The following is a 27,945-nucleotide window of genomic DNA, read 5'->3' on the forward strand; positions in this document are numbered from 1 at the left end:
TGACCATCGGCAATCTTCCCTCCTCATTACATGTCCTGCCCATGCCCATTTCTTTTTCTTGATTTCAACTAAGATGTCATTAACTCGCGTTTGTTCCCTCGCCCAATCTGCTCTTTTCTTATCCCTTAAAGTTACAACCATCATTCTTCTATCCATAGCTCGTTGCGTCGTCCTCAATTTAAGCAGAACTCTTTTGGTAAGCCTCCAGGTTTCTGCCCCGTAGGTGAGCACTGGTAAGACACAGCTGTTATACACTTTTCTCTTGAGGGATAATGGCAACCTGCTGTTCATGATCGGAGAATGCCTGCCAAACACACCCCAGCCCATTCTTATTCTTCTGATTATTTCAGTCTCATGATCTGGATCTGCAGTCACTACCTGTCCTAAGTAGATGTATTCCCTTACCACTTCCAGTGCCTCGCTACCTATCGTAAACTGCTGTTCTCTTCCGAGACTGTTAAACATTACTTTAGTTTTCTGCAGATTAATGTTTAGACCCACCCTTCTGCTTTGCCTCACCAGATCAGCGAGCATGCATTGCAATTGGTCCCCTGAGTTACTAAGCAATGGCAATATCATCAGCGAATCGCAAGTTACTTAAGTATTCTCCATTAACTCTTATCCCCAATTCTTCCCAATCCAGGTCTCTGAATACCTCCTGTAAACACGCTGTGAATAGCATTGGAGAGATCGTATCTCCCTGCCTGACGCCTTTCTTTATTGCGATTTTGTTGCTTTCTTTATGGAAGACTACGGTGGCTGTGGAGCCGCTATAGATATCTTTCAGTATTTTTACATACGGCTCGTCTACACCCTGATTCCGCAATGCCTCCATGACTGCTGAGGTTTCGACTGAATCAAACGCTTTCCCGTAATCAATGAAAGCTATATATAAGGATTGGTTATATTCCGCACATTTCTCTATCACCTGATTGATAGTGTGAATATGGTCTATTGTTGAGTAGCCTTTACGGAATCCTGCCTGGTCCTTTGGTTGACGGAAGTCTAAGGTGCTCCTGATTCTATTTGCAATTATCTTAGTAAATACTTTGTAGGCAACGGACAGTAAGCTGATCGGTCTATAATATCTCTAATCTTTGGCGTCCCCCTTCTTATGGACTAGGATTGTGTTGGCGTTCTTCCAAGATTCCGGTGCGCTCGGGGTCATGAGGCATTGCGTATACAGGGTGGCCAGTTTTTCTAGAACAATCTGCGCACCATCCTACAACAAATCTGCTGTTATCTGATCCTCCCCAGCTGCCTTCCCCCTTTGCATAGCTCCCAAGGCTTTCTTTACTTCTTCCGGCGTTACTTGTGGGATGTCAAATTCCTCTAGACTATTCTCTTTTCCATTAGCGTCTATGGTGCCACTGGTACTGTATACATCTCTATAGAACTCCTCAGCCACTTGAGGTATCTCATCCATATTAGTAATGATATTGCCGGCTTTGTCTCTTAACGCATACATCTGATTCCTGCCTATTCCTAGTTTCTTCTTCACTGCTTTTAGGCTTCCTCCGTTGCTGAGAGCATGCTCAATTCTATCCATATTATACTTCCTTATGTCAGCTGTCTTACGCTTGTTGATTAACCTGGAAAGTTCTGCCAGTTCTGTTCTAGCTGTAGGGTTAGAGGCTTTCATACATTGGCGTTTCTTAATCAGATCTTTCGTATCCTGCGATAGCTTACCGGTATCCTGTCTAACGAAGTTCCCACTGCCTTCTATTGCACAGTCCTTAATGATGCCCATAAGATTGTCGTTCATTGCTTCCACATTAAGGTCCTTTTCTTGAGTTAAAGCGGAATACCTTTTCTGTAGCTTGATCCGGAATTCCTCTATTTTCATTCTTACCGCTAACTCATTGATCGGCTTCCTATGTACCAGTTTCTTCCATTACCTACTCAAGTCTAGGCAATTCGAGTTGTTACCATTCTATGGTCACTGCAGCGCACCTTGCCGAGCACGTCCACATGTTGTATGATGTCAGGGTTAGCGCAGAATATGAGGTCTATTTCATTTCTAGTCTCGCCATTCGGGCTCCTCCATGTCCACTTTCGGCTATCCCACTTGCGGAAGAAGGTATTCATTATCCACATATCATTCCGTTCTGCAAACTCTACTAATAACTCTCCCCTGCTATTCCTAGAACCTATGCCATATTCCCCCCACTGACTTGTCTCCAGGTTGCTTCTTGCTACCCTGGCATTGAAGCCGCCCATCAGTATAGTGTATTTTGTTTTGGCTTTACCCGTCGCCGATTCCACGTCTTCATAGAAGCTTTCGACTTCCTGATTATCATGACTGGATGTAGGGGCGTAGACCTCTGCTACTTTCAATTTGTACCTCTTATTAAGTTTCACAACAAGACCTGCCGCCCTCTCGTTAATGCTATAGAATTCCTGTATGTTACCAGCTATATCCTTATTAATCAGGAATCCGACTCCTATAGTTCTCGCCTCTCCGCTAAGCCCCGGTAGCACATGACGTGCCCGCTTTTTAGCACTGTATATGATTCCTTTGTCCTCCTAACCTCACTGAGCCCTATTATATCCCATTTACTGCCCGCTAATTCCTCCAATAGCACTGCTAAACTCGCCTTACTAGATAATGTTTTAGCGTTAAACGTTGCCAGGTTCAAGTTCCAATGGCGCCCTGTCCGTACCCAGAGATTCTTAGCATCCTCTGTGGTCAGTTGCTTCGCAGCTGCTGGGGACTGAGGGCCGGGATTTGATTGTTGTATTCATATAGGAGGTTGTGTCCAAGTACTGCACCAGGGTGGCCAATCCTGCTCTGGTGAGGGAGTGCGTTACGGGTTCTGGTCACCGGGATCAGGCCGCACTCCAGGCCTGTTTATGCAATTTTATGAACACGCGAATTTTTTTTTGTTTTGATCCGCTGGAAAATTGTGCGGTGGCGGGATTCGAACCGCGGTCCTCTTGCACGCGAGGCGGATGCTCTACCTCTGCGAGACCGCTGCGTTTCTCGCTGCGACTGCGACAAAAACACGTACCATCCCCTGAATCAAGGTGACCGCCGCCGTGGCTGACGACCGTTACGGGATACGTTCGTCGCCGAACCTGCCGTGCGTCTTCTATCGTGATGTGCCGTGCTTTCTATCCGGCTCATCAAAGCTTTACTCACACCTGACCACCATGGTGTGCGTGATCTGCATTAATCGTTTTTTTTTTTTTTTTTTTTTTTGGGGGGGGGGGGGGGGAGGTCGGGGGTTATCTTTTTGGTGTATCGCTCGGTACTATTTTGGAGGCCGAGCTATAGCGAGCGCTATACTTGAGGCTGCCGAGGCCTGGCGGCTCGCTAAACTCTTAACTCGTCGTGGGTAAATATATACTCGCGAAAGTAATGGAGAAATAACACCACACAGGTGTTATGTGGAGCGAAATGATAGAAAGTTTTAGCGTCGCCAGTGCTCCAATACACGCAGACGCGTCAGGCGTGATTGACGCGTGAGCGGAGGCGTAAGCGTAAACTCTATACAGTATGCGACCACCCGCGCGAAGACAGCGGAGCGCGCCAAAAATCTACTCGTAGTGTCAAGACTTTGCCAGAACTTTAGAATTCACTTCACATCGCCGGACAACGTGCTGATTGAAAATTAACCGGGAAGACGACCTCTGCAACAGCTTCGCCGACGTTGCTTTGGGAAGTGTGAGTCGTGTGACATCGGTGCGCGTGCGTTCCAGTAATCCGTTCTCATCGAAATGCGGTCGCATTTGTCGGAAATCCTGAGAGCTGTCAGTTCAACAACAGCGCATAATTATTTAATTGATTAACTTATTTGTTCATATAAACAGCAGTATAGAAAGCGCATCAGTTGGACCGCTGTGGCTGGCATTGAGCTTAACATAGCCGAATGCTCTCTCTTCTACTATATTCATTTTTCTCCGTGCATGTGATGCCTTCCTAAACTGACTAAACTGATTCTTGTGCTTGCAATAGCCCTTTTGCGGAGAGGAGCTTGGGACTCCCAAGCCTATTGTATTTCCAGATACCTTTGCGTGTTCTTGGTATGTAATATATGTTCGCAATGCACAGCATGACAATGTGCCGCACCAACTGCCGTGAGTCCGCAGAAAATAAATGACGAGAAACGAAGCTCGAGATCGATCCGTTTTTCTGCGATGCTTTCGCTGTTTTCACACTTTCTAACTTTATCACGACAAAGTTATACGGGCCTATGTTTATTTGGAACCAGCATTTTAAATCTGCCTCTTTTTTTTTTTTGTCCGCCTTTTCTCAATCTCTGCAGAATGGCATCTGTATCCCGTGACGGAACGTGGAAGCTCTGGGATTGCAACAGTAAGTGCAACCGACGCATTTCCTTGCTTTCTCTCTTTATATAGTGTAGATAGCGTTCATATCGGTGTTATAGTGTGTTGTTATTGTGTGTTGTCAAGTTTCTATTCGAGGAAAGATGTGAATTGGGTCGGTATTTCTTTTTTCCCTTTACTTCTCGTCCCCGCACGTCGAGCACAGTCAAGATTAAGAGCGTCATTTCTCGGTTTATTTCCCGCTTGTGGCGGTCCCACAGCAGCACAGTCGCAGATTATGACGACGACATATGTATACATATGCCCTTTGTATCGGGCAGGCAAAGGGGGATCACTCTAGCAGAGGAAATAAAAAAAAAAGATCCAGGAGAACCCATCTCACGATGATTGTCAGTGGTTATGCGATTAGCATTGAAGCAATGTAATGACACACCTTACTAAAGAACATATACGTTTATCGGTCCATTTGCTACGAGGCTTGCTTGCCAAGGTCATGATCATGATCATGACGTCACGACGATGACTGTATGAAGACGAGGCAGTGATGAAGAAGGAATGATGTCGATGAAACGAAGACGGCAGTGCGACGATGACGGCACAATGATGTGGTCACAAGGCCATGACAAGAAATCAGATGAGGAAATTAAAATGATGCCAATGAAGCGACCACAGCGGCGTTACGCGACGACGAATGTTTGGCAATGAATGCTTGACAAACACGAATGTTTGATACGAGCATGACGGCACGACGACGGCTGTTTGACGACGACGCAGTAACGAAGATGCATTGACGCAAAAAAGGAATAACTTAAATGCAACGACGAAGGCGGTACGACGACGGCAGTATGACGGCAACGAGATGACCATTCCGAAATGATGACGGTGGTGTAAAGACGACAGCTTGTCTAAGACGGCGTGATGGCAGTGGGCCTACGACGAGTGCACGACGACGGTGTCATGACGACTGTGTCGGGAAGACTGTATGAGGGCGAGAGCGTGACGGCGACGACTGACGACAACCGGATGACGAAGCTGAAACGACGACAATGGAAAGACCGCGACGACTTGGCGATGAAAGTATGACAACGGAGACATGATGACAACTGCCTGACGACGATGCCATAACAAGGAGCATAATCCCGATTGAAGGACGGCAGCTTGGTTACGATATAAAGGGGAAGAAGAAATGACGTCGTACAGAACCGTGAAGGCGGTATGACGACGACGGCATCGCCACGATGGGATGATGTTTCAGAAGTGATGACGATAGTAAGACGACAGCGTGATGACGATGGCATAACGACAATGGTATAGCGACGACTGTGTGACTATGGCGGCGTGGTAATAATAGGTTGATGTAGTCAGAATGACGACACAGCGACCACGACGGCATCACAAGGATACAATGACGACGACGCAGTGATGACTATGGCATGACAAAGGTACGAGGACAATGAGGTGACTACGACAGTATGGCGACGGTGGCGTGGCGACGACTGAATGACGACAGCTGCATGGTGAGTATTGTGTGACGACGATGGCAAGACAAGATTCGAATAACAAAGCAGGAGAGACGACGATGGTACGATCGCGACGACGGTATGGCAACGGATGCATGACGACTGTATGACGACGACGGCGTCACAAGAGTCGGAAGATGTAGCTGGAATGACGACGACGCAACGACCACGATGACGTCATGACCATCGGCACATACCTGGTGGCCCAAACTGTCAGACAAATGAGCCATTGGGTAGGCGTTCGAGGCGTGACGATGACGGCATGACACGAGTCTGGTGACAAAGTTTAAATGGGGATGATGAAATGAAGACGACCCAGTGGCCTAAGCTGGTAGACAAGTTGGGGGGGGGGGGGGGGGGGCAGTGGCGTAAGAAGATTATAGATAGATAGATAGATAGATAGATAGATAGATAGATAGATAGATAGATAGATAGATAGATAGATAGATAGATAGATAGATAGATAAAGGCTCAAAATCGCAGAACTCCACCATGCGGCAGAGCCATGTATCCACGTGCCAATCGCGGATGGCATCGGGATGCATGCCGACCAGAGACTGTATGTGCTCCCGCAACATATATACAGTAAACTCCATTGCCCACTGACTCTGCAATATCGCGTACTACTTGCGTTCGCTTTTGTCGATGTACGCATAGTGGGATGAAGCTGGTCTGCAGCTTCTCTAGTAGGCGTACGTACGTGGCAACGTTGGCTCGACGTGCATGCCTCGGCTATGCGCTATACATTAATCGCGCTCGACCGTCCGCCTGCATTGCGCCATATTCGCGGTTCATCGTCGCGGAGAGAGAGAGAGATAGAGAGCGGGAGAGTGAGAATGAAATATGTAATTTTTAGCTTCTGGGCCAAGCAACTCCGCAGGCAGGATCGTTGGTCTGACAGGGGAGAGGATAACGAAGTAGGATCAACGGGGGAGCTGGGGGGAGGGAGGGGGGGGGTGCAGTCTCCGCGCACACAACTCGCGAGCTTCAAAGCGTCTACACGTCGGCTCGGCGCTACGGTATACAGGGGAGACCACCTCCAGCAGCATAATTACGCTTTCTCGTCGTTGACGGCGGGCAGGAGAAACAAGAAAGCAATGAGGAAAACCGATAAGAAACGTGAAGGCTCGGATGAGAAGTCAAGAGACGCGCTTGACCGCTCGTCGTCGAGGACAACGACATGGCTGCTCCTTTTTTTCTTACTCTCTGTCTTCGTAGAATCTTCATTGCAACTAGCTCTTTTGCCTTTGCTTTACTTCTTCCCTCTAAGACTCGCTTTCTGCGTCGTCCGTTCGCGACTGCAGGTTAGATAGAGCGATGCGCGACCGCGTAACGTGGGTGGTACGCGCCGATGCGCGTCGCCTGTGACGGAGTGGTGGAGCTATGGGTATGCGAATGGATGATCGTCGGGTGCACCTCTTGCGTTGTGCTTTTCCTCCTTCTGAGGGGTGGGGTGATGGGGTGAGGGCGGGGTTACCAGACACTGAAAAACGAGGAAACTTTGCCAACCACAACGATCAGCAGGCCTGCTCTGGTACCTACCCGTGCTTACGAGCGGGAAAAATCAGCGAGTGGTTTGTACGCATAGTACGGACAATCACCGTGAAAATTCCGTCCGTGCGCGCCTCGGCGCTAACGGTGCGCCTTCGTATGAAGAGTGTATGCGTTGGCTCGGTGACCGACTCTCTACGCAGCAGTGCCGGATCTCGTGGCCCAAATAGATGCGAGCACTGTTCCTTTTCTTTTCTTATATTCTCCTTCTTTCTTTCTCTTTTTCTTTCTTTCTTTTCTTTTCTTCTTTTCTTTATTTCTCTCTTTTTTTGCACGATCTCCCGTGTCCCGTGCATTGGGGTCACGTTAAAGATTCCCTCGCGGTCAACATTAATCCGATGTCCCCCGCTACGGCGTGCCTCATAATCAAATTGTGGTTTTGGCACGTAAAACTCCAGAACTCAATTCTTCCTTTCTTTCTTTCTTTCTTTCTTTGTTTCTTTCTTTCTTTCTTTCTTTCTTTCTTTCTTTCTTTCTTTCTTTCTTTCTATGGGCAGCTCACGTGCACGGCGTCCGAAGTGAAGCGAGAGAAAGAGAATGACGGAGAGAATTGTGTATCGAGTCTTTTGTGCATCCCGGAGAAACTTACGCCATAACTTTCCTCATAGTCTGGTAGTTTATATAATAGTCCGTGTAGGCCTGCTAACACCGATCGACGGAGCACCACCCTGCTCAGTAGGTGAGTGAACGAACCAGTGAGGGAGACATTCAGCGGAACCTGATTGATAGAAAAAGTAATTTGAACCCTCCGCCCTCATTAACAGACAGGAATCAAACACTTTTAGCGACTCTTGGTGCATACGTACCTTTTTAATGTTTGCACACAGAAGTCTCAGAAGGCTTTCAGTTCCCTCGAACAACCGCTATATTTAGCGGGTAACGAAGAAAGAAGTTGCGATTTATTTATTTATTTATTTATTTATTTATTTATTTATTTATTTATTTATTTCAGGTACGTAGAGCCCGAAGGCATTATTGCAGGGGGGACTACGCAGGGTTACACATGCTCGGATAAAATACATAACGGATCAAACAAAAATAACACAAGAGAAAGGTTCACGCCGGTATAAATGCAACAGTAATGCTCTGAACGATGCTTCAGTGCGACAATCAGCAATTTCCTGCGGTAGCTGATTCCACTGTATATATATATATATATATTTGAGCGCGCCAACAGCATGTACAGTCGTGAGCAATATAACAGCGAACACCACCAAAAGTTTTCAGACGCCCGTAAGGATTAAACACACAGGGCCTCCATAAAGATTTTCAATGTAACTAGATGCTCAACAGGAAAATTAATTGTTATGTATCAAGTTCCTAGATTTAAATCCACGCATCATGAGTTATAGTTATAGCCATTAAAAAAAAATTGCTGCTCCCTTTCGTATTAATGACATACATGTACATATTGACACTTGTACTTGTTTGTCTTTCTCTGGTGACCGCTTTTCACCGGCTCACAAATCTTAACGGTTATCGCTCGATGCAGTACGCGCCTGCATGTATCGTAAGTTTCTCGAATACCATCTATGGTTCTATCCGTTGTCTGTTGTCACCGAACCTTGCGTAATTTGATTGTACGTGGACGAATCAGAAGGGGTTTTTTTTAGCCAAATTGCGGCTGTAAATGCGAAGTCAACATATCAATTCCCAGCCATATCATACCTTTCTTGGACCGGCCCGGCCTTATCTGCATTTGCCGATAGCTCCGCGGCACGGCAGATGCAGATGGCGGTTGTGCTTCCCACGCCCACGGCGTACGAGGCCACATGTGGCAATCATAACGACCCACAAGCTCCGGTCATTTCACTGGGAGAGTCTGGACCACCCACCATACAGTCCTAGCCTCGATCGTTGTGATTTTTTCGGTCCGCTGAAGAAGTACCTGGCAGGGGACAGCGATCCGCGTGCTACGATGAAGCCAAGACAGCAGTCCGATGGTGGTTCCACAGTGAGCCGGACGAATTCTATCGCAGGGGCACCTCAAAGTTAGTGCTGCGATGGGACAAATATGTCTGAACCGGCGTGGGGTCTGTGTGGAAAAATAGTGTAAGGTGCGTAGAATAAATAGTACGTATACTTGTAATTTCCCGTATGTGCCTTATTTTGGCTAATAAAAAACAAGGGCAAAGACTTTCTGATTCGCCCTCGTATGTGCGACGACGCGAATTGCGTAGTGTTTCTGGAAGGCAACGCGGGCACCAGCGATTACGCGGGAACATTGAACGAGTCACGCACGAAAGGCGACACGCTTGACCCGCAGATCAGATTTTCGACAATCGCAGACTGGCCTCGCCGCTATCGTCGTGCATTTTTTTTTTTTTTTTCTGGACACAGATACGCCCAATAAAGAGTTACTCTCGTGATTCACAGTTTTTGCTATACTGTGTTCGTCACCGTCACTACAATGTGACAATTACGTAGTCGAACATACAGAACAATAAAAAAGAAAAGCTTTTCTTTCCTTCGCAAAGTTGTGTGCAGAAGGTACGAAGGAGAGCCCCGGCCACAGAGCCTCTCTGCAGGCAAGGTCGGTCGATCCCACTCGCGACTTAGCAGGAGTTGTAGTAATGTGTCGTTGACGGCGCAGACGTCGCTTCAGTCGCCAGCTCGACGCGCCGTCGCCGCGGTATGGCCCGCGCGTCTCCTACATACTGCGTGCGATTTCGCGGGCGTCGCTGCTGGTCGTCGCCCCTCGCATAGCGAGGGCGTCGTCGCTTCGAGCTGCAGACACGCGGGCGACGCGTTTCATATCTCACCGCGGCATCGACGGAGCAGTCGAAGACCGCGCGACAGATGCGCAGGCCGATGACATCGCCGATGAGAGACGCGGTCGCTCGTCGTCGCTTCGAGGTCTTGCACTGCGCAATGGCGCCGTCTGCACGCGCGTGCCACCGCCTCTATGCATCTGTCCACGTATTCGAGAACTTTCACCTTCTTTTTTTTAAATCTTTTTGACGAACGGAAAATTGTTACGTGTATATGTCGAAGTTTAAGATTTCGGGATGGATACGTATTACCTGAAATGAAACCAAGGTCGTGGACACGCCTACATTTTGATAAATCTGAAAGCACACCTGGTACTTCCTCCTATTTTTCGCAAAGCTTAAGAATTAGGAATCTTTCCATGATTTTCCTATTGCTGCGTCGTTCTAGGAAAAAATAATTTCTCTTCGCAAAAGCTTTTCGCTCGTCGGTTTGCTAACTTTTCGTTGAAAGACTTGTGATGGTAAAAGGACTCCAGAGGGGTACTTGCTTGCAGCCAGTTCATACAAGCAAGCTGTTGAAGCAGACGACATTAGCAACAGCTAAGTCGCTGAAAAAAGCCGCTGCGATCTAAAGAACGACGTGTTGCTTCTAGGTCTCTGCAGTTCCATGTTTGCTGCGGCTAACGGTTAATCATTGTTAATAAATTGTCTATGTAACCCACAAAAGACGTGTGTTCAAAGCAGGCGGTAAAAGGAAATGCGTGATATACCCGCCCCCCTCCTCCTACCCCTCTCAGTGGTATTTTGAAGTTCACAAGTTGGCAGTTATGCAAAAGCATTTTGTGCGTTTCATCAATGAGCATTGACTTATAGTGACTTGCTTCATGCGCAACATTTAGTACAGGCCTCAACGAGCAAATTTGTTTAGTTTGGTAGACGAGAAGGGCTCTATCACCAAAACTCTAGTGCCTTCCTGGCAACCGTGGTGTTTTACGCTTCTGGTGTAGTAGTTGGCCCCTCACTGTTGCACTAAATCAATCAATCAATCAATCAATCAATCAATCAATCAATCAATCAATCAATCAATCAATCAATCAATCAATCAATCAAGCAATCAATCAATCAATCAATCAATCAATCGGGCACCCACAGCGCTCTTGCTTGCACTAACGTAGCGGAAGCAATAGCGGTAGAGTGCAGTAGCTTTCAATGCATAATTTCAATAAATAATTTTTTGTGGCATCGTAAACTTCCGTGGCATCGTAAACTTCCAAATAATTCTGCATCACCCATTAAGAACAGACACATATATCTCACAAATGTTTCAACAGGTCAGTGCGAAACAAAACTAATAAGGAACTGTCACAATGGCTTATGCGCATTCCACGTGAAGAACTAAAGTATAGCACTTTTAAGCCTATGCCTCTCGATTACAATACTGCAAGGGTCCATCCCAGCAAAAGTAAATCGATAAAAGACGACAAAGAGCCACGACTTCCCTAATAAAACCAGGCAAACAACAACGAGGTATAACCGTGTCCCATAATATACACATAGACGACACGCCGACTTTAATGTTCCACATTCGACACAACACCGTGCAATCCTTCGAGCAGGCCCTTTTGTTTTGTCTGGCAAGCTCCATTCCAGTGCGGAGGTGGGACCACCTCATAAAGACAGGACAGGGCGCTTTTCCAGCATCCTGTCTTGTCTTTGCGCTGAAAAATGTTACTGCGCCAAAACAAATAGCCAAACGGCACGCTCAGTCTTATACACAAGAACAGCAATGGACAATGGACTAATGGACAGTGCACCAGAAAGGAAACGCAACGAGTTATTCTTGCCCTGCGCATTTTCTTCTCCTATGCCTCCTCGCTGTTTTTATCTTTCTCCTTTTTCTTTTTTTCTTCTTTTTTGTGTGTGTGTGAGACGAAGACTGATCGTCAGTCAGTTCTCGCTCCCGCCTCTTCTTTCTGCGCCTGCGCAGTCGAATACCAGAAGGGCCAGGAGCCGTACCTGCTGACGACGGGCCAGTTCCCCCCCGTGAGCCAGGGCGCGACCCCGCGGTGCTTGGCGCTGTCGCCCGACGGCCGCACGGTGGCCATCGCCACCGACGATGAGGTGCACGTCTTCTGCGGCAGGACGGCCAAGCTCAACGGCAAGCTCGAGCACATGCACAACGGTGAGTGCATGTCGGACAACGCGTGCAAGTTAGGCATGTGTGCGTGTGTGTGTGCGTGCGCTGTGCATTGCTTGAATTGGGTGACGTAATGTAAGCAGATTTAACAAGAAAGCTCTCTCTGCAGGCTCCAGCCGAAAAATCTGTCTCATATACGTGCGTCACGCGATCAACATCACGCGAATTTTCCTGGCATTCTCAACGACGATACTTTGCCATTTTTGTGCCTATACCTATAGTGGTTAGGAAAGTAGGCACAAAAATGTTAGAATTTTTTTTTCTTTATTAAAGGAATTGTGCTCTTGATGGCGTAAATTTGTTGCAATGAGCACATTTAGGTGTAATTTATGTATAAAGCAGTAAGCTGATTTGTAACGAAGAACAAAAAAGAAAATGGCACGAGAGAAGTGGCCGGAGACGGAGCGCACAGGACAAGTCTAAGAGATTTGGTCGTCTCGTAAAATTATCTATTCGAGCGCATCCCTGCGCTTTGCGCTCACTTCTTACGGAAACAATGCGGAATTCGCAATACTTCCGTACGCTAAATTTATAGCGTGCGGCGCTGTTTTAGCATGCGAAGAGTCTGCTATACGCGTGGCTATACACATCTCTGTCAGAGAGGTCTATAGCCTATCGGTGGCGTGCCTATTGGCGTATACGTTTAAAGCAAAACACCTCGCGACGTGAGCGCGAGAGCGTGTGCATGGAGCTGCTGCGGCGTCATATTGCGACGCCGTCTGTAACCAAAGCGCGCGGAGCTTTTCTTTTTTAATCATCACTTACACGTTCTGTCTATCCGCTGACGCAAGAACTTCTTGGCAGCGACGTTAACCCTTACGAAGATAATTCCACAGCATTTCTTTTTAAGGGCAAAGGGTCGTGTAAAAAAAAACGTTTCTATAGAGAGTTGAGGTTATAACCTCAACGTTACATAACGTCGCCGCGCCTTCTCGGGTATATATACGCGTTTACGTTATTTTCAGTGTACGCTTACGCTACAGTATATACGTCTCTGCTATGCCAAGAGGTCTTTCTAATTCATTACGCAAGGAAATATACCGTTTCGATGTGAATGGACGGCTTCGCGAGAGACGCGTTACGAGGTATAGCTGTGCACTTCAGTCACGAAAAGCTGTTTCGTAACAGAGTTGTGTATAGCTCTCTTACGAAGCCCACTTGCAAGGAGCAGGAAAATACCCTGGCGGGGAAATCACTTTCCGACGCGACCGGGCAATATCCCGTTACGTTCCCATTTGCCCGTCTGTTATACAGCATTGATGCCTCGGCGCAACTTTCGCTTCTCTGCAATTGCTCCGTGCGTATAGGTCCGTAACAGGGATGTGTATAGCACTTCTAAAATGTCGTGTTGTCTAAGACATTTGTGTGTATCTTACGATATGCTTTCTCGGCAGTCCGCTGTGTCGCGAATGGACTGTCTGGTTCTCTCCAGCTCGTCTCGTAACGGAACCCCGTGTATGTACATACCACCCTTACGAATCCCTTTTGAGTGCATAAGACGCACACTAATATCCTTTCGAAATCCCCTTGTGCATTGAAATGCGCATTGCTTTCAATCGCTTTCCAAATTAATCCAGAAGCGATCGCGTAGAACATTCGTCGGAAGTGGTTTGGTCATATTCTTTCTGTCACCTTTCGAGAAAAAAAATTTACGCTAATGTTATCGGGACCCTCGCATCGTCACAGACGACGAAAAAGATAACCGTGAAGTGCGTTTCGAATACGATGAGATGACACAAAAACCTAGGGTGCAGTATCAACTTACGAACCCGCCATGCAATCTTACATCCTCGTCCTTGTGTCCAGATACATAAAAGCGCATTTTTTTTAAAGCTTAGTAAACATTAAGGGGCTACCGTGCATCTTGTCCACATATATAGCAACTTCTGAGCATAGCATCTATACAAAAAAAGAAACACAGAAACGAATTTTTCACATTCAAGATATACCATTCGGTAATAAGAACCGACTTGAAAAAAGCTGTCATGTACCTGGGTTGTCTTCGCGTCTCAGGAGGTTACGCACGCCACGAGCGGCAGCGGTTGTGCAGTTCCCCCGCCACTCTTTTCGAATAGACGTGGACATGTATGTCGACCAGCTCGATCCGCAGTGTCGTTGATCTTACAGGTCCACCCCCCCCCAACCCCCCCCCCCCCCTATTTTTTTTAGTTTGCACGATTTCACTTTGCAAGTGGTTCACTGTAAACGCTATGCCCTCCCGCGTATGTAAACGTACGACTCTTCTTCCAGTGGGGGATTAATTGCCGCCGCCGGGGTAGACAGGCCCGTGTATAGGCAGTCGAGCTCGTTTCGCATTGTAACAGATGTGCGCATTACGCCACTCGCCGCGAGTTATGGGAGCTCGCAGCGCTCTTGTTCCTGCGCGTGCATGTACCGTTTGTGTAGCTCGGTCGTTCTTTGCATGCACTGCCTTTGTCAAAAGAAACGAAGCCGCTGGGCGCGTGACCGCAGCTACAGCTGACTGCGGCGTGTGTGTGGTCGGCGGCCTCCAGTTGCAAGCTGGGTAAAGAGAGAGAGAGAGAGAGAGAGGGAGAGAGAGATGATGATGATGATGAGGAGGAGGAGGAGGAGGAGGAACTCATGGCTTCGCCCTCCGAAGTATTCTCGCAATGAGAGTTCCACGCGCTGCCTCGAGTCACTTGAGGACTAGGCGATACTCGCGTCCCGAACGGCATTGTTTGTTTTGACTTAAGACTGTATCCATAAAACATTAGACTGTATCTAAGGCTAAGACATGGTTTGCCAAAAAGCAAAGCGGTCATCGCTTGCGCGGCCAGAGCTGCTGCACGTTGCTCCAATCGGGCCCGCTCAGGAACGCCGGCTAGGTTGAGGACGAGAGTTAGCCCAGCGGCTGTCACAAGGCCCGGAAGATCGGAATTTCAGCGTCTCACTATGGAGCAATGCGTCATTTACAAGCGTCGCTGTAGTGAAAATATTAACGCGAAAAACCACGCTGCCCATCCGTCGGCGTCCACCTTTGATGCTAATGTCACGCCAGCTAGCGTGACATCGGGGCGTCGACTTTCCGATTGCTTTGTCATATATTGAAGGAGCCACGTCGCTTCACTCTCTAGAGACTTAGAGTCTAGAAGTGCGGGAAATATAACAGGACCCAGCTTGTACTACAGTAAATCATTAGTTTTAATTGACTACAAGAGACATAACAAAAAAACGTTTTCTCTAGTGAAAATTCATTCAAACGAAACACGAACATTTCTAAACTTGTCAAACTTGTCGATATGAATAGTTTGCCCAGGAAAGGTTGAATCATGACGCATTTTATTTCACTGTATATTATCCGGCCACACAACGTTTCCTTCTAAGTTGTGCTGCCTGCCCTCCGCAAGCATTGTACACACACCTCTGCGAGATTTTTCACAGCAGTTACCCCTTGTCTCTGTTTCCCCTGAGACTGTTTCGCGCTTCGCCCATTCATCTTTGGCCTGCGTGAAGACATCAACCACGTGATGGGCTCTATACTGTATGATACACAATGGGCCAACGCCATGTTTCCTTGCGCGGCTCCTTTTCTTCGCCAAAGCCCCTGCACTCTCAGCTGTAGTGTACACACCCGTACCTGTATTATGTTCCTGCTTGCCCCTGTATGGTGTACGTCAGTAACATATGAAATAAAGATATATATATATATATATATATATATATATATATATGCTGTTATGCGCAAGTACTTGTATATCGACGTGTCAGGTACGCGCTTTGCCCAATTTCAGATATCGCTGAGACTTGGAAATTGGTGCCACAAGATTAGGGGGCACGTTCGCGTGTGTAAATGAACACACACACAAACACACACACACACACACACACACACACACACACACACACACACACACACACACACACACACACACACACACACACGTGCAAAAAAGAACTAAGCGCAGTCTGAATTCATAGATACGCCAATCCGCTTGGGTGTTGCGCCTGTTCTTATCGTGACTTATCGTGACAAAATTCCCGCAATACTGGTGCGGGTGACACCACGCACGGGTGGTATGCACTTCGTCCGCCTTGTGTTGCCGTTTTGTTCCCAACACGCGCGGGTACCTGCGTTTCATTCACATGGACGCAAGGCGCGCAACTGCGACGTTTCGCTCGGAGCCACGCAGGACGTTCGTATTGTGCGCGGCGCTGCGGGCCATATAATAGAGAGTTTTAGTTTAGGGGACGCAAGCGGCTTGCGTACGCAAGGACTAGGGGCGACAGTACTGCGCATGCGCAGAATCGTCTGCGCATGCGCAGTACCGTCGCCTCTAGTTCTTGCGTACGCAAGGCGCTTGCGTCCCCTAACCTAAAGCTCTCTAATATGCGTGTACATATATGCGTTGCATGCGAGCCAAAGGTACCGCGCTCGTGTCGTCTCCGCAGCGGGGTCCAGAGTATGGATCGACAGACGGGGATCTGTTTACATGTCGCCGTCCGGTCGCGTCGGAGGAACAAAGCCGCCGGATTGTGTTTACACCTCGAACGGCGCGCGTTGTGTAATGCGTATACACGTACGCTCTCCTCGGGAACGCGCAGCTTGCGAGCCCACTGTACAAACGCGTTTCTATCTGCGCGCACAGGTGTTGCTCGGTCGATTCTTTTCGAGCGATCCTCTTGTCACTGCGTCGTACCGGGCGCTGCCGAATGGAAACCCCATGCGGGGCTGTTCAATCACGCCGACTGCATGCGCTCGAATGTCGGTGCGAGCAGAAGTTCCACAGAAGAATGCCGACGTTTTTGTGCTGGAAACCATATACGATTTGGCCCGAAAGAATTGCGTTTGGCGCGACGAACTGGCCTGCGAAGAAGCAGAGGGGTCGGACGTTCGCCGAAGATATACGTGGTCTCCCGCCAGCAGACGTCGATCAATGATATAGACACTATATGCGGCTGCCGTATAGTTGGCGGTGTGCGATCTGTATAGTATACTGAAAAGATATTGCGCCAAAAAAAAACAACACACACAAGAAAGACGACGACACCACGTGTCGTCGTCTTTCTTGTGTGTGTTGTTTTTTGGCGCAAAATCTTTTCAGTATGCAAGATCACCAACTAGCCCAGCAGTTAACCCTTCTAAAGATCTGTATTGTAGTCGCTGCAAAGTGACTGCAATTCTTGGATGCCATATGTCGATGCATCATAAGTCACTGCTAACAGTCATAACTAGAGACAGAGGATAAGGAGAGAGTGAGAGCGTGTGATATACCCCCCCCCCCCCCCCCCCCCCAGAAAAAAACGAAAAAAAGCAAGCCTGCCCACGGAGCCTGCCGGTGCTGTGGCATTCACCCGGCTACGGTTCAGCATACGCTGTGGAAGTGCCCAGCACAGTACGCACGCATTAACACCACGACCTTCTCGTTGAGGTCGCACGAGGCTCTGCGGAGCTCCGCCCTCGACGACCATACCTGAGCGACCCAGCACGCCCGTGAGACGGCGGCGAGGCAAGCCCTCGACGTCCCCTCATGGGAGGCTTAGGCCCGGCCTACATAAAGTGCTGGTTATACAATAAATGTTTATCACCCCCCCCCCCCCCCTCCCAACACCGAGCCAACGTTTTGACCAGGTAACTTGTATTCGTCAGGGCGACCTGGCCAATACTAGTGGTCTCGCTCGAAATCTGATACGGTACGATAAATATGCGTTACGTCTAAAGGGCTGCTGCGAAAAATTAAAAAAATTAATAATAAAAATAAATATATGTTCATTGGCCGTGGGTTATCGAAAGGAAAATAGTTGACTGACCGACAACGACCCTTTATTTGAGGAAATGGCGCGTAAGTGACAGAAAAAGAAAACATTAAGAGAATGCCTTGTTTAGGTTGGTCGTGCATTCATTGTGAAGTTCAGTATCCCTGTACCATAATCTGCCATTCTGTTTTTTCGTAGATAAGGGATTACGAGGAGCACTCGTTTACATATACGCTTGTTTGTGGCGGCTGGAGACCGCCATGCAGCGCTTTTCGGCTTTGGTAAAGGGTTCTCTCCTTTTCGAGTCAAAACACCGAAATGTGCTAGCGAAATGGTTGTATTCAGTATACGTGCGTACATATTCCACAAGTTTATGTATTTTTCTTGTTCTCCAGTTTATTATCGCCGGTGCTAGTAAATAAGCGTGGACAGCCTGTCTCTCCTCTGCTCATATGTGGCATTTTTGGCTGCTAAAGATCTTTATCATTACAGAGTACGTGTTGTGTAGCATACTACGAAAGTGGAGTGATTCGTACTCAAAGATTGGCGATTGCTTGTTTGCAAAACCATAGTGAAACGCACTACAGCTGTTAAAAGAAAGAAAGAAAAAGAAAACTATCATCCGCTGTTTGTCATTAACCTACACGCCGATGAAGAGCAACGCCGTACCGAACCAAGCAAAAAAAAAAAGAAGCTTCTTGGCACAATACTATCCCCCCCCCCCCCCCTCATTTTTTCGAGAGCATATCTCTGCTCAAAACAGTATACTTCATCCAGATTTGATTTCAGTTGCGAACGTCTCAGCTTCTGTGCGACGAAACGTTGCAGCGAAAAAGAGGGAACAAACAGCTCTCACGGCAACACCAGTTTCGTCCTGCGCGTTTCAAGTTTTCCCAGTACGGCTCTTCGGCAACAGAGAGAGAGAGAAAGAAATGCATTTATGTTAACCAGTGGTAGGTCGAATTCGGTGGCGGCGGCATTTCGAGTCAACTAGAGAGGCACAGAGGGCTTCTGCGACCTCTCTGATTGGCTCAAAATTCTGCCATTACCGAATTCGACAACATGGCGGAATTTCAAAATGTGCAGACCCCAGGACTGGGCTATGTTGGCTCTACCGTACACGATGGGAGGGGGTAAGTGGCAGAAAAAAAAGGTGGAAAGGAGGACACGAGACAGCGTGCATGTTAGATACATTTCGATAGGGTGCCTCGACGCCCCGGGGCGCTCTCTAAGGCACCTCACATGTTCATCGCTGCCTCACAGACGATCGTTCGCGACGTCCATATTTGGGCGGCGCACGCGGCCCGCGCGCTCCGTCCCATCTCGGAGGTCATCGGCCATTGATTCCGGCTGACTTGAAATCCCTCCGTGCAAACCGTCATAAGCGACTCCAAAAGAGGCAATCGTCAACTTTTCGAGAGGCAGCATATAGGCGCCTGCGCGGGGCGAGTTTTACGGGACTTCAAAAATGAAAATACGATTGAACTCGTATGGGTCCTTGCCCATTCGGGGAATCAAGGGAACGAGGAGGCGCACTGGGTAGCCCGATGTCAAGTCACCCGAGAGGTGTACCCCTCAGACTCGGATCACGTGGACGAGGCACCGACGACGTACCACGAAATAGCAAACTACTACAAGCACAAAAGGCTAATCCATCCGCCTGCAAACGCAAGCCTCACGCGAACGCAAGCCTCGATCCTGCGTCGAATCCAAACTAATTCGTTCCCCAGCCCACATTGGTGGCTGGCCATAATTACCCACGGGCAATGGGACCCAATATGTCAAAACTGCACAAATCAAACATTGGCTACCCAAAATCACATTCTTTGGGGGTGCGAGGGCTTACCCCCTCCCGGGTTGCTCCTGCCAGCTCCCTCGCAACAGACGTGGGAGAAGCTGCTGAGAACGCCAGTTCAAAGACTACAAAAAGCCCTCGTTGCCTGGGCCGAAATGGTCGCTCCTCGTGAGAGGCCGTCCTAGGACTCGGGCCTGCCAGATTTTGCCTGAGCAGAATTTTAATAAAGTTGTTACCACGACCACCACCACCTGCTGCTGCCGCCGCGTGTGGCGCCATTAGAGAGTTTTATAATAGGGGCCCCAAACGTTTTGGGGCGCCAAAGAAATAGCGTCGAAGCCACTGCGCATGCGCGAGACGCAAACTGCGTTTGGGTTTTGCGTTGACCACGCTATTTCACTGATTTAGCGGGAGACCCAAAAGTTGGCCTAAAGATTTGCGTAAACAAACATGGCGGCATCCATCGAAGCGACGGCTCTAACCTAGCACCAAACTGGGTTCGATTCGTGGTAACGCGTGAAGTTCGCAAGCAGTGACTGCGATTGTCGCTTTCTCTCAACTAGCGTGTGTTATGAAGATTGATTCATTAGACGCCGCTGATTCCGAATTCGATTGTTGATTTTATGGCTCGTAGGCCTAACATGACTTAGCTTGTCTGGTGAAGGCACGCAAAGTTGGTTACTCAAAACTAAGAGCTATAATTGTTTGCTGCTTACAGAGCAACCTCTAAGTTGTAATTAAACGCGAATACATGAAAGTCAAAATTACTATTCCTATCATAACATGGTATATTTTATTTAATTATTTCTGGTATCTTTTCTTTGACGCCATAGTGGCGCTGTCAGCGCAAGACGCTATCCGCAAACGCAAAGCCCTATTCTAAAGCTCTTCACTCCTGCGTGCCCCGACGCTCTTTGGGGCCCCAAACTATTGGGGCCCCTATTCTAAAACTCTCTATTGTACGAAGTCACTGTACAACCCCGTGTGCGAGAGTATAACGCACCCTATAACCTGCGGCATCGAACTCCAGCTTTGCCCCGAGCGACAACGCTGTCGTCGTTGTTGCTGCTTGACGATGCTGATTCGGGCGCATGATTGTGTGCACTGTGTTGTGTATTTTTCCTTACAAGACAGTGAGGTCACAGGAACATGGAGACTCGAGCTGATCTACAGTGGGCGAACGCGGGAATTAGCCTCAGGCCCGGCGCTAACCTTTCGACAAGAGTACTTGTTTTCGTCAAGACAACACGTGACAAAGGCAGGACCCCTTGTTGAAACGTTTGGTTCAGGATGAGGATTTTCTTGTACATTCGCTGTTGCTTTGTTGTTTGCGCACTTGGAGATGACAACGAACATGCGACGGAAATCCGCCCGGACTGTATCTGCTGCCCACTGAAGAAGCGCAGCCGAAAATGCGCGCGCTTCGTTTGTTGTCGTTTGTTTACGCTTTTTCCCGCCCTTTTGGAGTGCATTTTGCACTGGATGGATGGATGGATGGATGGATGGATGGATGGATGGATGGATGGATGGATGGATGGATGGACGGATGGACGGACGGACGGACGGACGGACGGACGGACGGACGGACGGACGGACGGACGGACGGACGGACGTACGGACGTACGTACGTACGTACGTACGTACGTACGTATGTATGTATGTATGTATGTATGTATGTATGTATGTATGTATGTATGTATGTATGTATGTATGTATGTATGTTATGAGCGTCCTTCTTGGAATGGAGTGGTGGATTGTGCCACCAAGCTCTTGCTAGTGCCAAATGTCCCACCCAGGTTAAAAAAGAAAGAAAAATAAGAAGAAAACCCGCGATGTTTTGTTTTTGTACTTTGTTTTTGTACTAGGTCTCCGTTTTTTGTCGTTTCCCTACTTCCACCAATCTTCTAATGGCCTCTTGGTAATCTCTATTGCGCACATGTTTACTTTCCTCCTGCTCTCGCTGAACCAGGCACGTACCCAGGGGGGGGCCCGGGCCCCCCCCCCCCCCCCCCCCCCCCCCGAAATCAAGTGGCATACCCCCCCTCCCCACCCACGCCACCACTCCTCACACATTCCTAAAGCACCGCCAGATCAATGTTGAGACTTGGCAGCTGTTCATCGGTCAGCATTATGCTGCCTTTTTCACTCCTTTTAGATGGCGGTAGTTATCTGCATCTCTTGTAATGTGAAGGAAAGTTTTCTCATAGATTCCGCACCCGCGCGATTAACTCGAGATGCGTTCAGTTGTCACCATCTATTCAACCGTCACGCGCATAGCTGTTGCTTTTGTTAGTTCAACCTTCTTTGTTTAGGCTGAGCCTGGGACCAGGAGAGGGATGCGGCTGTTACTCAGCTGGTCTGTACTCTCATGGAACGAGTTGCTGCCGGAGAAAACGCCAATTGCGTTTAACTTTTCCCTTTGCTTCATTATTTCCTTGAGTTACGGCTCGCCGCGACGCTGGCAGATGCCCGGAACCATATACACGTGATATGGGTTAGATAAGGTGGGAAGTAAAATAATGTGCAAGAGCGTCCATCATGAAACCCTGCAATGACCCTTAAACCCATAAGCAAGATGACTGTCGCCCGTTACTTCGTCTGTTTTTCCTTAATTGTATAGCACTTTTCGTGCAAAATTGGCAACTGGAAACAAAAATCGCAAGGAGCTGAGAAATTAAGCGATCTACTAAGGGAGAGAGCCAAGGCAACAACCAAACTGCAAGCAAAAGCGAATAATAAAAAAGTTAACCGTTGTTTATGAGAATATTTATGGATCAACATCTTTTTATTTAAAAAGGAAGTAGAGAAAACGCCGCCGCAAGTGGAGAACAATTACTTGTTTTGAATGACGCTTCTACAGTTATCGGTCGAACCGCCTCAAAAGTCACTTCTCTGCTGTGCTTATGTGGGTGTTTTTCTAACCTTTCGCGGTGAGCGCAGTACGTCTAGAATCGCAGAGTCCTGCGCTCTACGCGGTTGTATGGCACTGGCGGCCGCACAGCGTTACGCAATTCGCGGAACTGTCAAAACTGTTCAACAAGGCGAAAATAACTGATATTCGAAACTATAACATGAGAAAGACTGAAGAAGCCGTAAAAAATGAACGCAGCCTGAAATCAGTAAAACGAAACCTGGCATAGGACAAACCATGATGTATGCACTAAAAGATAAGAAGGATAATATCATCAGCAATCTCGAAGATATAGTAAAAGCAGCGGAAAAATTCTAAGCTGACCTGTATGCAGTCCCCAGAGGAGTCACGATACCTCACTTAGAAACAGTAATGAACAGGATACAGAAACTCTCCTATAACTAGCGATGAGGTCAGAAGGGCCCTGCAAGACATGAAACGATGAAGAGCGGGAGGAGAAGGTGGAATAACAGTCGATTTAATCAAAGATGGAGGAGACATAATGCTTGGAAAACTGGCGGCTCTTTATACGAAGTGTCTATCGACTGCAAGGGTCCCAGAAAACTGGAAGAATGCAGACATTATACTAATCCACAAGAAAGGAGACGTTAAAGAATTGAAAAATTATAGAACCATTCGCTTACTCCCAGTATTATATAACATATTTACCAAAATAATCCCCAATAGAATAAGGGCAACACTGGATTTTGTCAACCAAGGGAACAGGCTGGCTTCAGGAAGAGATACTTTACGATGGATCACATCCATGTCATCAATCAGGTTATCGCGAAACCTGCAGAGTACAATAAGCCTCTCCATGTGGCTTATATAGATTACGAAAATGCATTTGATTAAGCAGAGATACCAGCAGTCATAGAGGCTCTACGTAATCAAGGAGTACAGAACGCTTACGTAAAAAGCTTGGAGAATATTGCTACATGCGTGTGGTATTTGTTTGTTTGGACGAGGCGCGTGGGCGCCATCACTCCAGAAAAGAGGAGGAAGAACGAACTGGGCTCGGGCTGTGAATCTAACCGGTCAGCGCTGCAACCGTTGTTGTAAATATCTGTAAATAGTTTCTTGTCTTACTGACTCGTCCTTCGCGTAAGAATATCTACAGAGGTTCTACAGCTGCCTTAATTCTACACAAGAAAAGCAGGGAGATACCTATAGAGAAAGGGGTCAGACAGGGAGACACAATTTCTCCAAAGCTGTTCACTGCGTGCTTAGAAGAATTCAAGCTATTAAACTGGGAAGGCTTAGGAGTAAAGATCGACGGCAAATATCTCAGCAACCTTCGGTTTGCCGATGACATTGTTCTATTCAACAACAATGCAGACGAGTTAAAACAAATGAGTGGAGACCTTAACAGAGAGAGTGTAAGAGTGGGGTTGAATATTAATATGCAGAAGATGAAGATAATGATAAATAGCCGGACAAAGGAACAAGAGATCAGGATCGCCAGTTGGCCACTAGAGACTGTGAAGGAGTACGTTTACCTAGGTCAATTAATCACAGGGAACCCTGATCATGAGAAGGAAATTCACAGAATAAAAATAGGTTGGATCGCATACGGCAGACATTGCCAGCTCCTGACTGGAAGCGTACCATTATTATTGAAAAATAAGGTGTGCAATGAGTGCATTTTGCCAGTGCTGACATATGGGGCAGAGACTTGAGAGCAAGTTAAGGACCGCGCAAAGAGCGATCGAACGAAGATTGCTAGGCATAACGTTAAGAGAGAGAAAGAGAGCGGTTTGGATCAGAGAGCGAACGGGTATAGACGATATTCTAATTGACATCAAGAGGAAGAAATGTAGCTGGGCAGGTCATGTAATGCGCCGGTTAGATAACCGTTAGACCATTAGGGTTAGAGAATGGGTACCAAGAGAAGGGAAACGCAGTCGAGGACGACAAAACACTAGGTGGAGCGATGAAATTAGGACATTCGCGGGCGCTAGTTGGAATCGGTTGGCGCAGGACAGGGGTAATTGGAGATCGCAGGGAGAGGCCTTCGTCCTGCAGTGGACATAAAACAGGATGATGATGATTATTATTATTATTATTATTATTATTATTATTATTATTATTATTATTATTATTATTATTATTATTATTATTATTATTATTATTATTATGGAGGTGGCGGCCCCCCCCCCCCCCCCCCCCCCGAAAAAATATCCTGGGTACGTGCCTGCGCTGAACCTAAGGGCTTCAAGGAGGCCAGTGGTGCCTAAATTGACCGCTGGGCAGACGTCCTTACATTATAATAAAACATGCTCCATCGTTTCCCTAGCTTTACTGGAACAAGCACATGCTTCTTCCTTCTTATATCTCGCTTCTAAGCCATCCTAATTTCGCTTCGAAAGGTAGAGCTTTCCTTTGAGTTATAAAAAATTGTTTCTTTTCTGATTTCGTTTTTTTCCCCTCTTATGTAGTTACTCATGGCAGGTTTCTTTTCCACTGCCGCCACCCACGAGATTATTTCAGCCTCTCTGACTTGCCGCTTGACGTTCTTTGTTGCTGTGTTGCTCACCCTACAGGCCGCATACTTGCTGGTAAGCATTCTAGTTTTTTTTTTTTTTTCCAATAGTACGATACTCCTGCTGCCATCTTTCGGTTGGAGTGATAAACGAAGGAAATAAAAGAAATACGCATTAGTGTCAACCCGGTTGACACTCAGCTGCTCAATGCATGGCCCAATGCGTCGCGCTCGCTGGCTCGCTTTGTCGGGAAGCGTGAGTCATCGTTGTCAGCTGGGTGTATGTGTGTGTAGCGCGATAGCGCAGACCGCTGCATGGAAACTGCGCAACACTTGTATCACAGCTAGCCTTGCCCAAGGCCAGCGCACCATCCTTCCTTTCTGTTGCACATATTTTTGCGGCTGTCTTTTTTTTTTCTTTTTTTTTTTCAGACCTCCGTTGCCGCTACGCACACTTTCGCGAATTAGACAATCTTATCCTCCGCGCCGCGGTGATCCCGATGGGGTCGTAATGCAAAGGTGCCCTTGTGCGAATACTTTCATTGCCACACGATAAACTCGGGAACCAGATTTCGTAACGATTCCCTTAGTCCATCCCTTCCCTCCTTCATCATTGACCTTTCTGCTCTTCTTGTTTTCTTTTCCCCTTGCAGGTTTACCGCGTGAAGTAATGAATAAAAGCGATCAAAGCGTGTATGAGATAGGCCGGTATGAAAGAGGTATTGTCGGAGTGACGTCGTGCGAAAGCCGTCGCCCGTTCATGTCAGATTGCGTCAGATTGAACAATTCGTTCGTCATTTTTTTCTTTCTTTATTATTGATTTTTTAAAGGCATTCCCAAAGTGCACGATGCACGTCCGGTGTAGACGCACAGGGACCGAACACTTCGGCCATGGCGGTTATAGTGTTCGGTCGAGGGAACACACTTTAACATGCACGCCGCGATGTTACCTCCGTTATACCCCGAGGAGTTCAGCAGTTCCATGGCAGCCGTTATACTTTATCAGTCTAAACTCGTGTACTGTTTCTCTTCAGCGACACTTGAATCTCCATTAGCGAGAGCGACGCGGACAGCGACACATCTTTTTTTTTTTTTTTTTCTTACGAGCGAAGCACTTTCCGAGAAAGTGTTCGATCTGCGCGGAGTCGAAGACAAAAAAAAAAAAAAAATTCTACGCAATATAGGTCAATCCGAAGAGCGTCAACGCTACTTCGGCACCTTGCTCCACTGGGCAACGTCTCTCCCGCCTTGGACGTAGCTTAGAGAAGTTGAACCCTATCAATCATTTCTTCCTTTTAAATGTCCGTACGCGTATACCGCAGATGCATTGGCAGGCCTCGCTCCACCATTTCAACGGCTGTGGACTGTACGATGCATGAACGATCTTTTGGCGCACTGCAAACGAGTGTCGCGACGATTCAAACTCGGGCACTCGACAGTTTTAGTTCAAAACCGATTCCGAAATCAGAGTTTACCCGCTCGTTTACTGAGCACTTTTGATCCGACCAATTGTTCCGAAAGCGCCCCTTTCGCACAATTAGAGTAACGATACTCGCTTAAACAAACAAATAAAAAATGCGCCGTTGTTGCAATTCATGTGTTGTTGTAACAATGACCTTCGCAACGCCTCTCTATTCGCGAAATGTATCCCCTTCGGGCGCCAACTGATTCTGTCCGCTGAAAAATTTTGTTTCGACACATTTCTCGCATCTTCAGAATCGTGAAAAGCGCGCTGCTTCATAACAAATTGAGAACTTTCATTCCTTGAGCGAGTATACATCGTGAGGTTAAGAATGTGGGACTCCGTGCGGGAACTCTCTTCGGAGACGTCAGGTGTGACGTCAACCATTTTTATGTCAATATCGTACTTGGAAAGCATCTTATCCAGCCACTTGAGAAAAAAGAAAAAAAAGCTGCCTCATGTAAAACGTTGTGAACGATGAAAGAAATGAACTCGCCACGTGACGATGCACTGACACCGATAGCAAACATCGAGCCATTTATACCTTCTTTCTCTATAGCGTATTTTGTGTTTAATTCTCTGTCTCGAATAATTGAATTTTCCTGTTGTTTTTTTAATTATCACCATTTTTTTTTCTTTTACTGTACTTTCTCTTTGCTCTTCTGCATTGCATTCCTGTTTACAGTTTCTGTATTCTAATTTCTTACAACGTGTTTCCCGCTTCTACCCGATGTGGTCTGCTACTGCTATGTACCTTGCTTGAGGGTCTTACAGGTAAATGACCAAATAAATTAATTCATTCATTAGACTCGTTTTACTAAAAACACTTTACGCATATTGACGCAAGCTGCTTTCAAATCACGCGCGCCAGCCGTTTGCTGCGCCCTCCCGATCGTTTACGGATATGGGCGAAAGAGAGCAAGAGAGGTCATTATCACAACAATACATGGATTGTAACAACGGTGCTTTTTGTTTTGTTTTGTTTAAGCGAATACAGTTACTCTAATTGTGCGAAAGGGGCGGTTTCGGAACAATCGGTCGGATCAAAAGTGCCCGGAAAACGAGCGGATAAACTCTGATTTCTGAAGAAGTTTCGAACTATAACTGTCGATTGCCCGACTTTGAATCGTCGCGACTCGCTTGCAGTGCGCCAGAAGATCGTCAACACGTGCTCGCAACTCACGTGCGATGGCAGCAAACTCGGAATATTAATTATGTGTTTTGTAACGAAGCAGACGCGTCTCGTGTTGTCGGGCACAAGTTCGTCGAGCGTAAACTAATTAAGCGCATTTTTCCTATAGTGCGTTAAAA

General features: G+C 47.4%; 1 protein-coding gene across 1 annotated transcript in view; it reads left to right on the forward strand.

The window, feature by feature from the left end:
• LOC126546882 (transducin beta-like protein 2) overlaps positions 1–27,945 on the forward strand; it is a 282,624-nt gene that overhangs the window by 238,365 nt on the left and 16,314 nt on the right. The window contains exons 7-8 of the mRNA XM_050194610.3: positions 4,269–4,318; positions 12,060–12,254. Of these exons, the coding sequence (XP_050050567.1) occupies positions 4,269–4,318; positions 12,060–12,254 (245 nt within the window). The remainder of the gene's footprint in view (positions 1–4,268; positions 4,319–12,059; positions 12,255–27,945) is intronic.

This window comes from Dermacentor andersoni, chromosome 3, assembly GCF_023375885.2.
Source record: "Dermacentor andersoni chromosome 3, qqDerAnde1_hic_scaffold, whole genome shotgun sequence".
NCBI lineage: Eukaryota > Metazoa > Arthropoda > Arachnida > Ixodida > Ixodidae > Dermacentor > Dermacentor andersoni.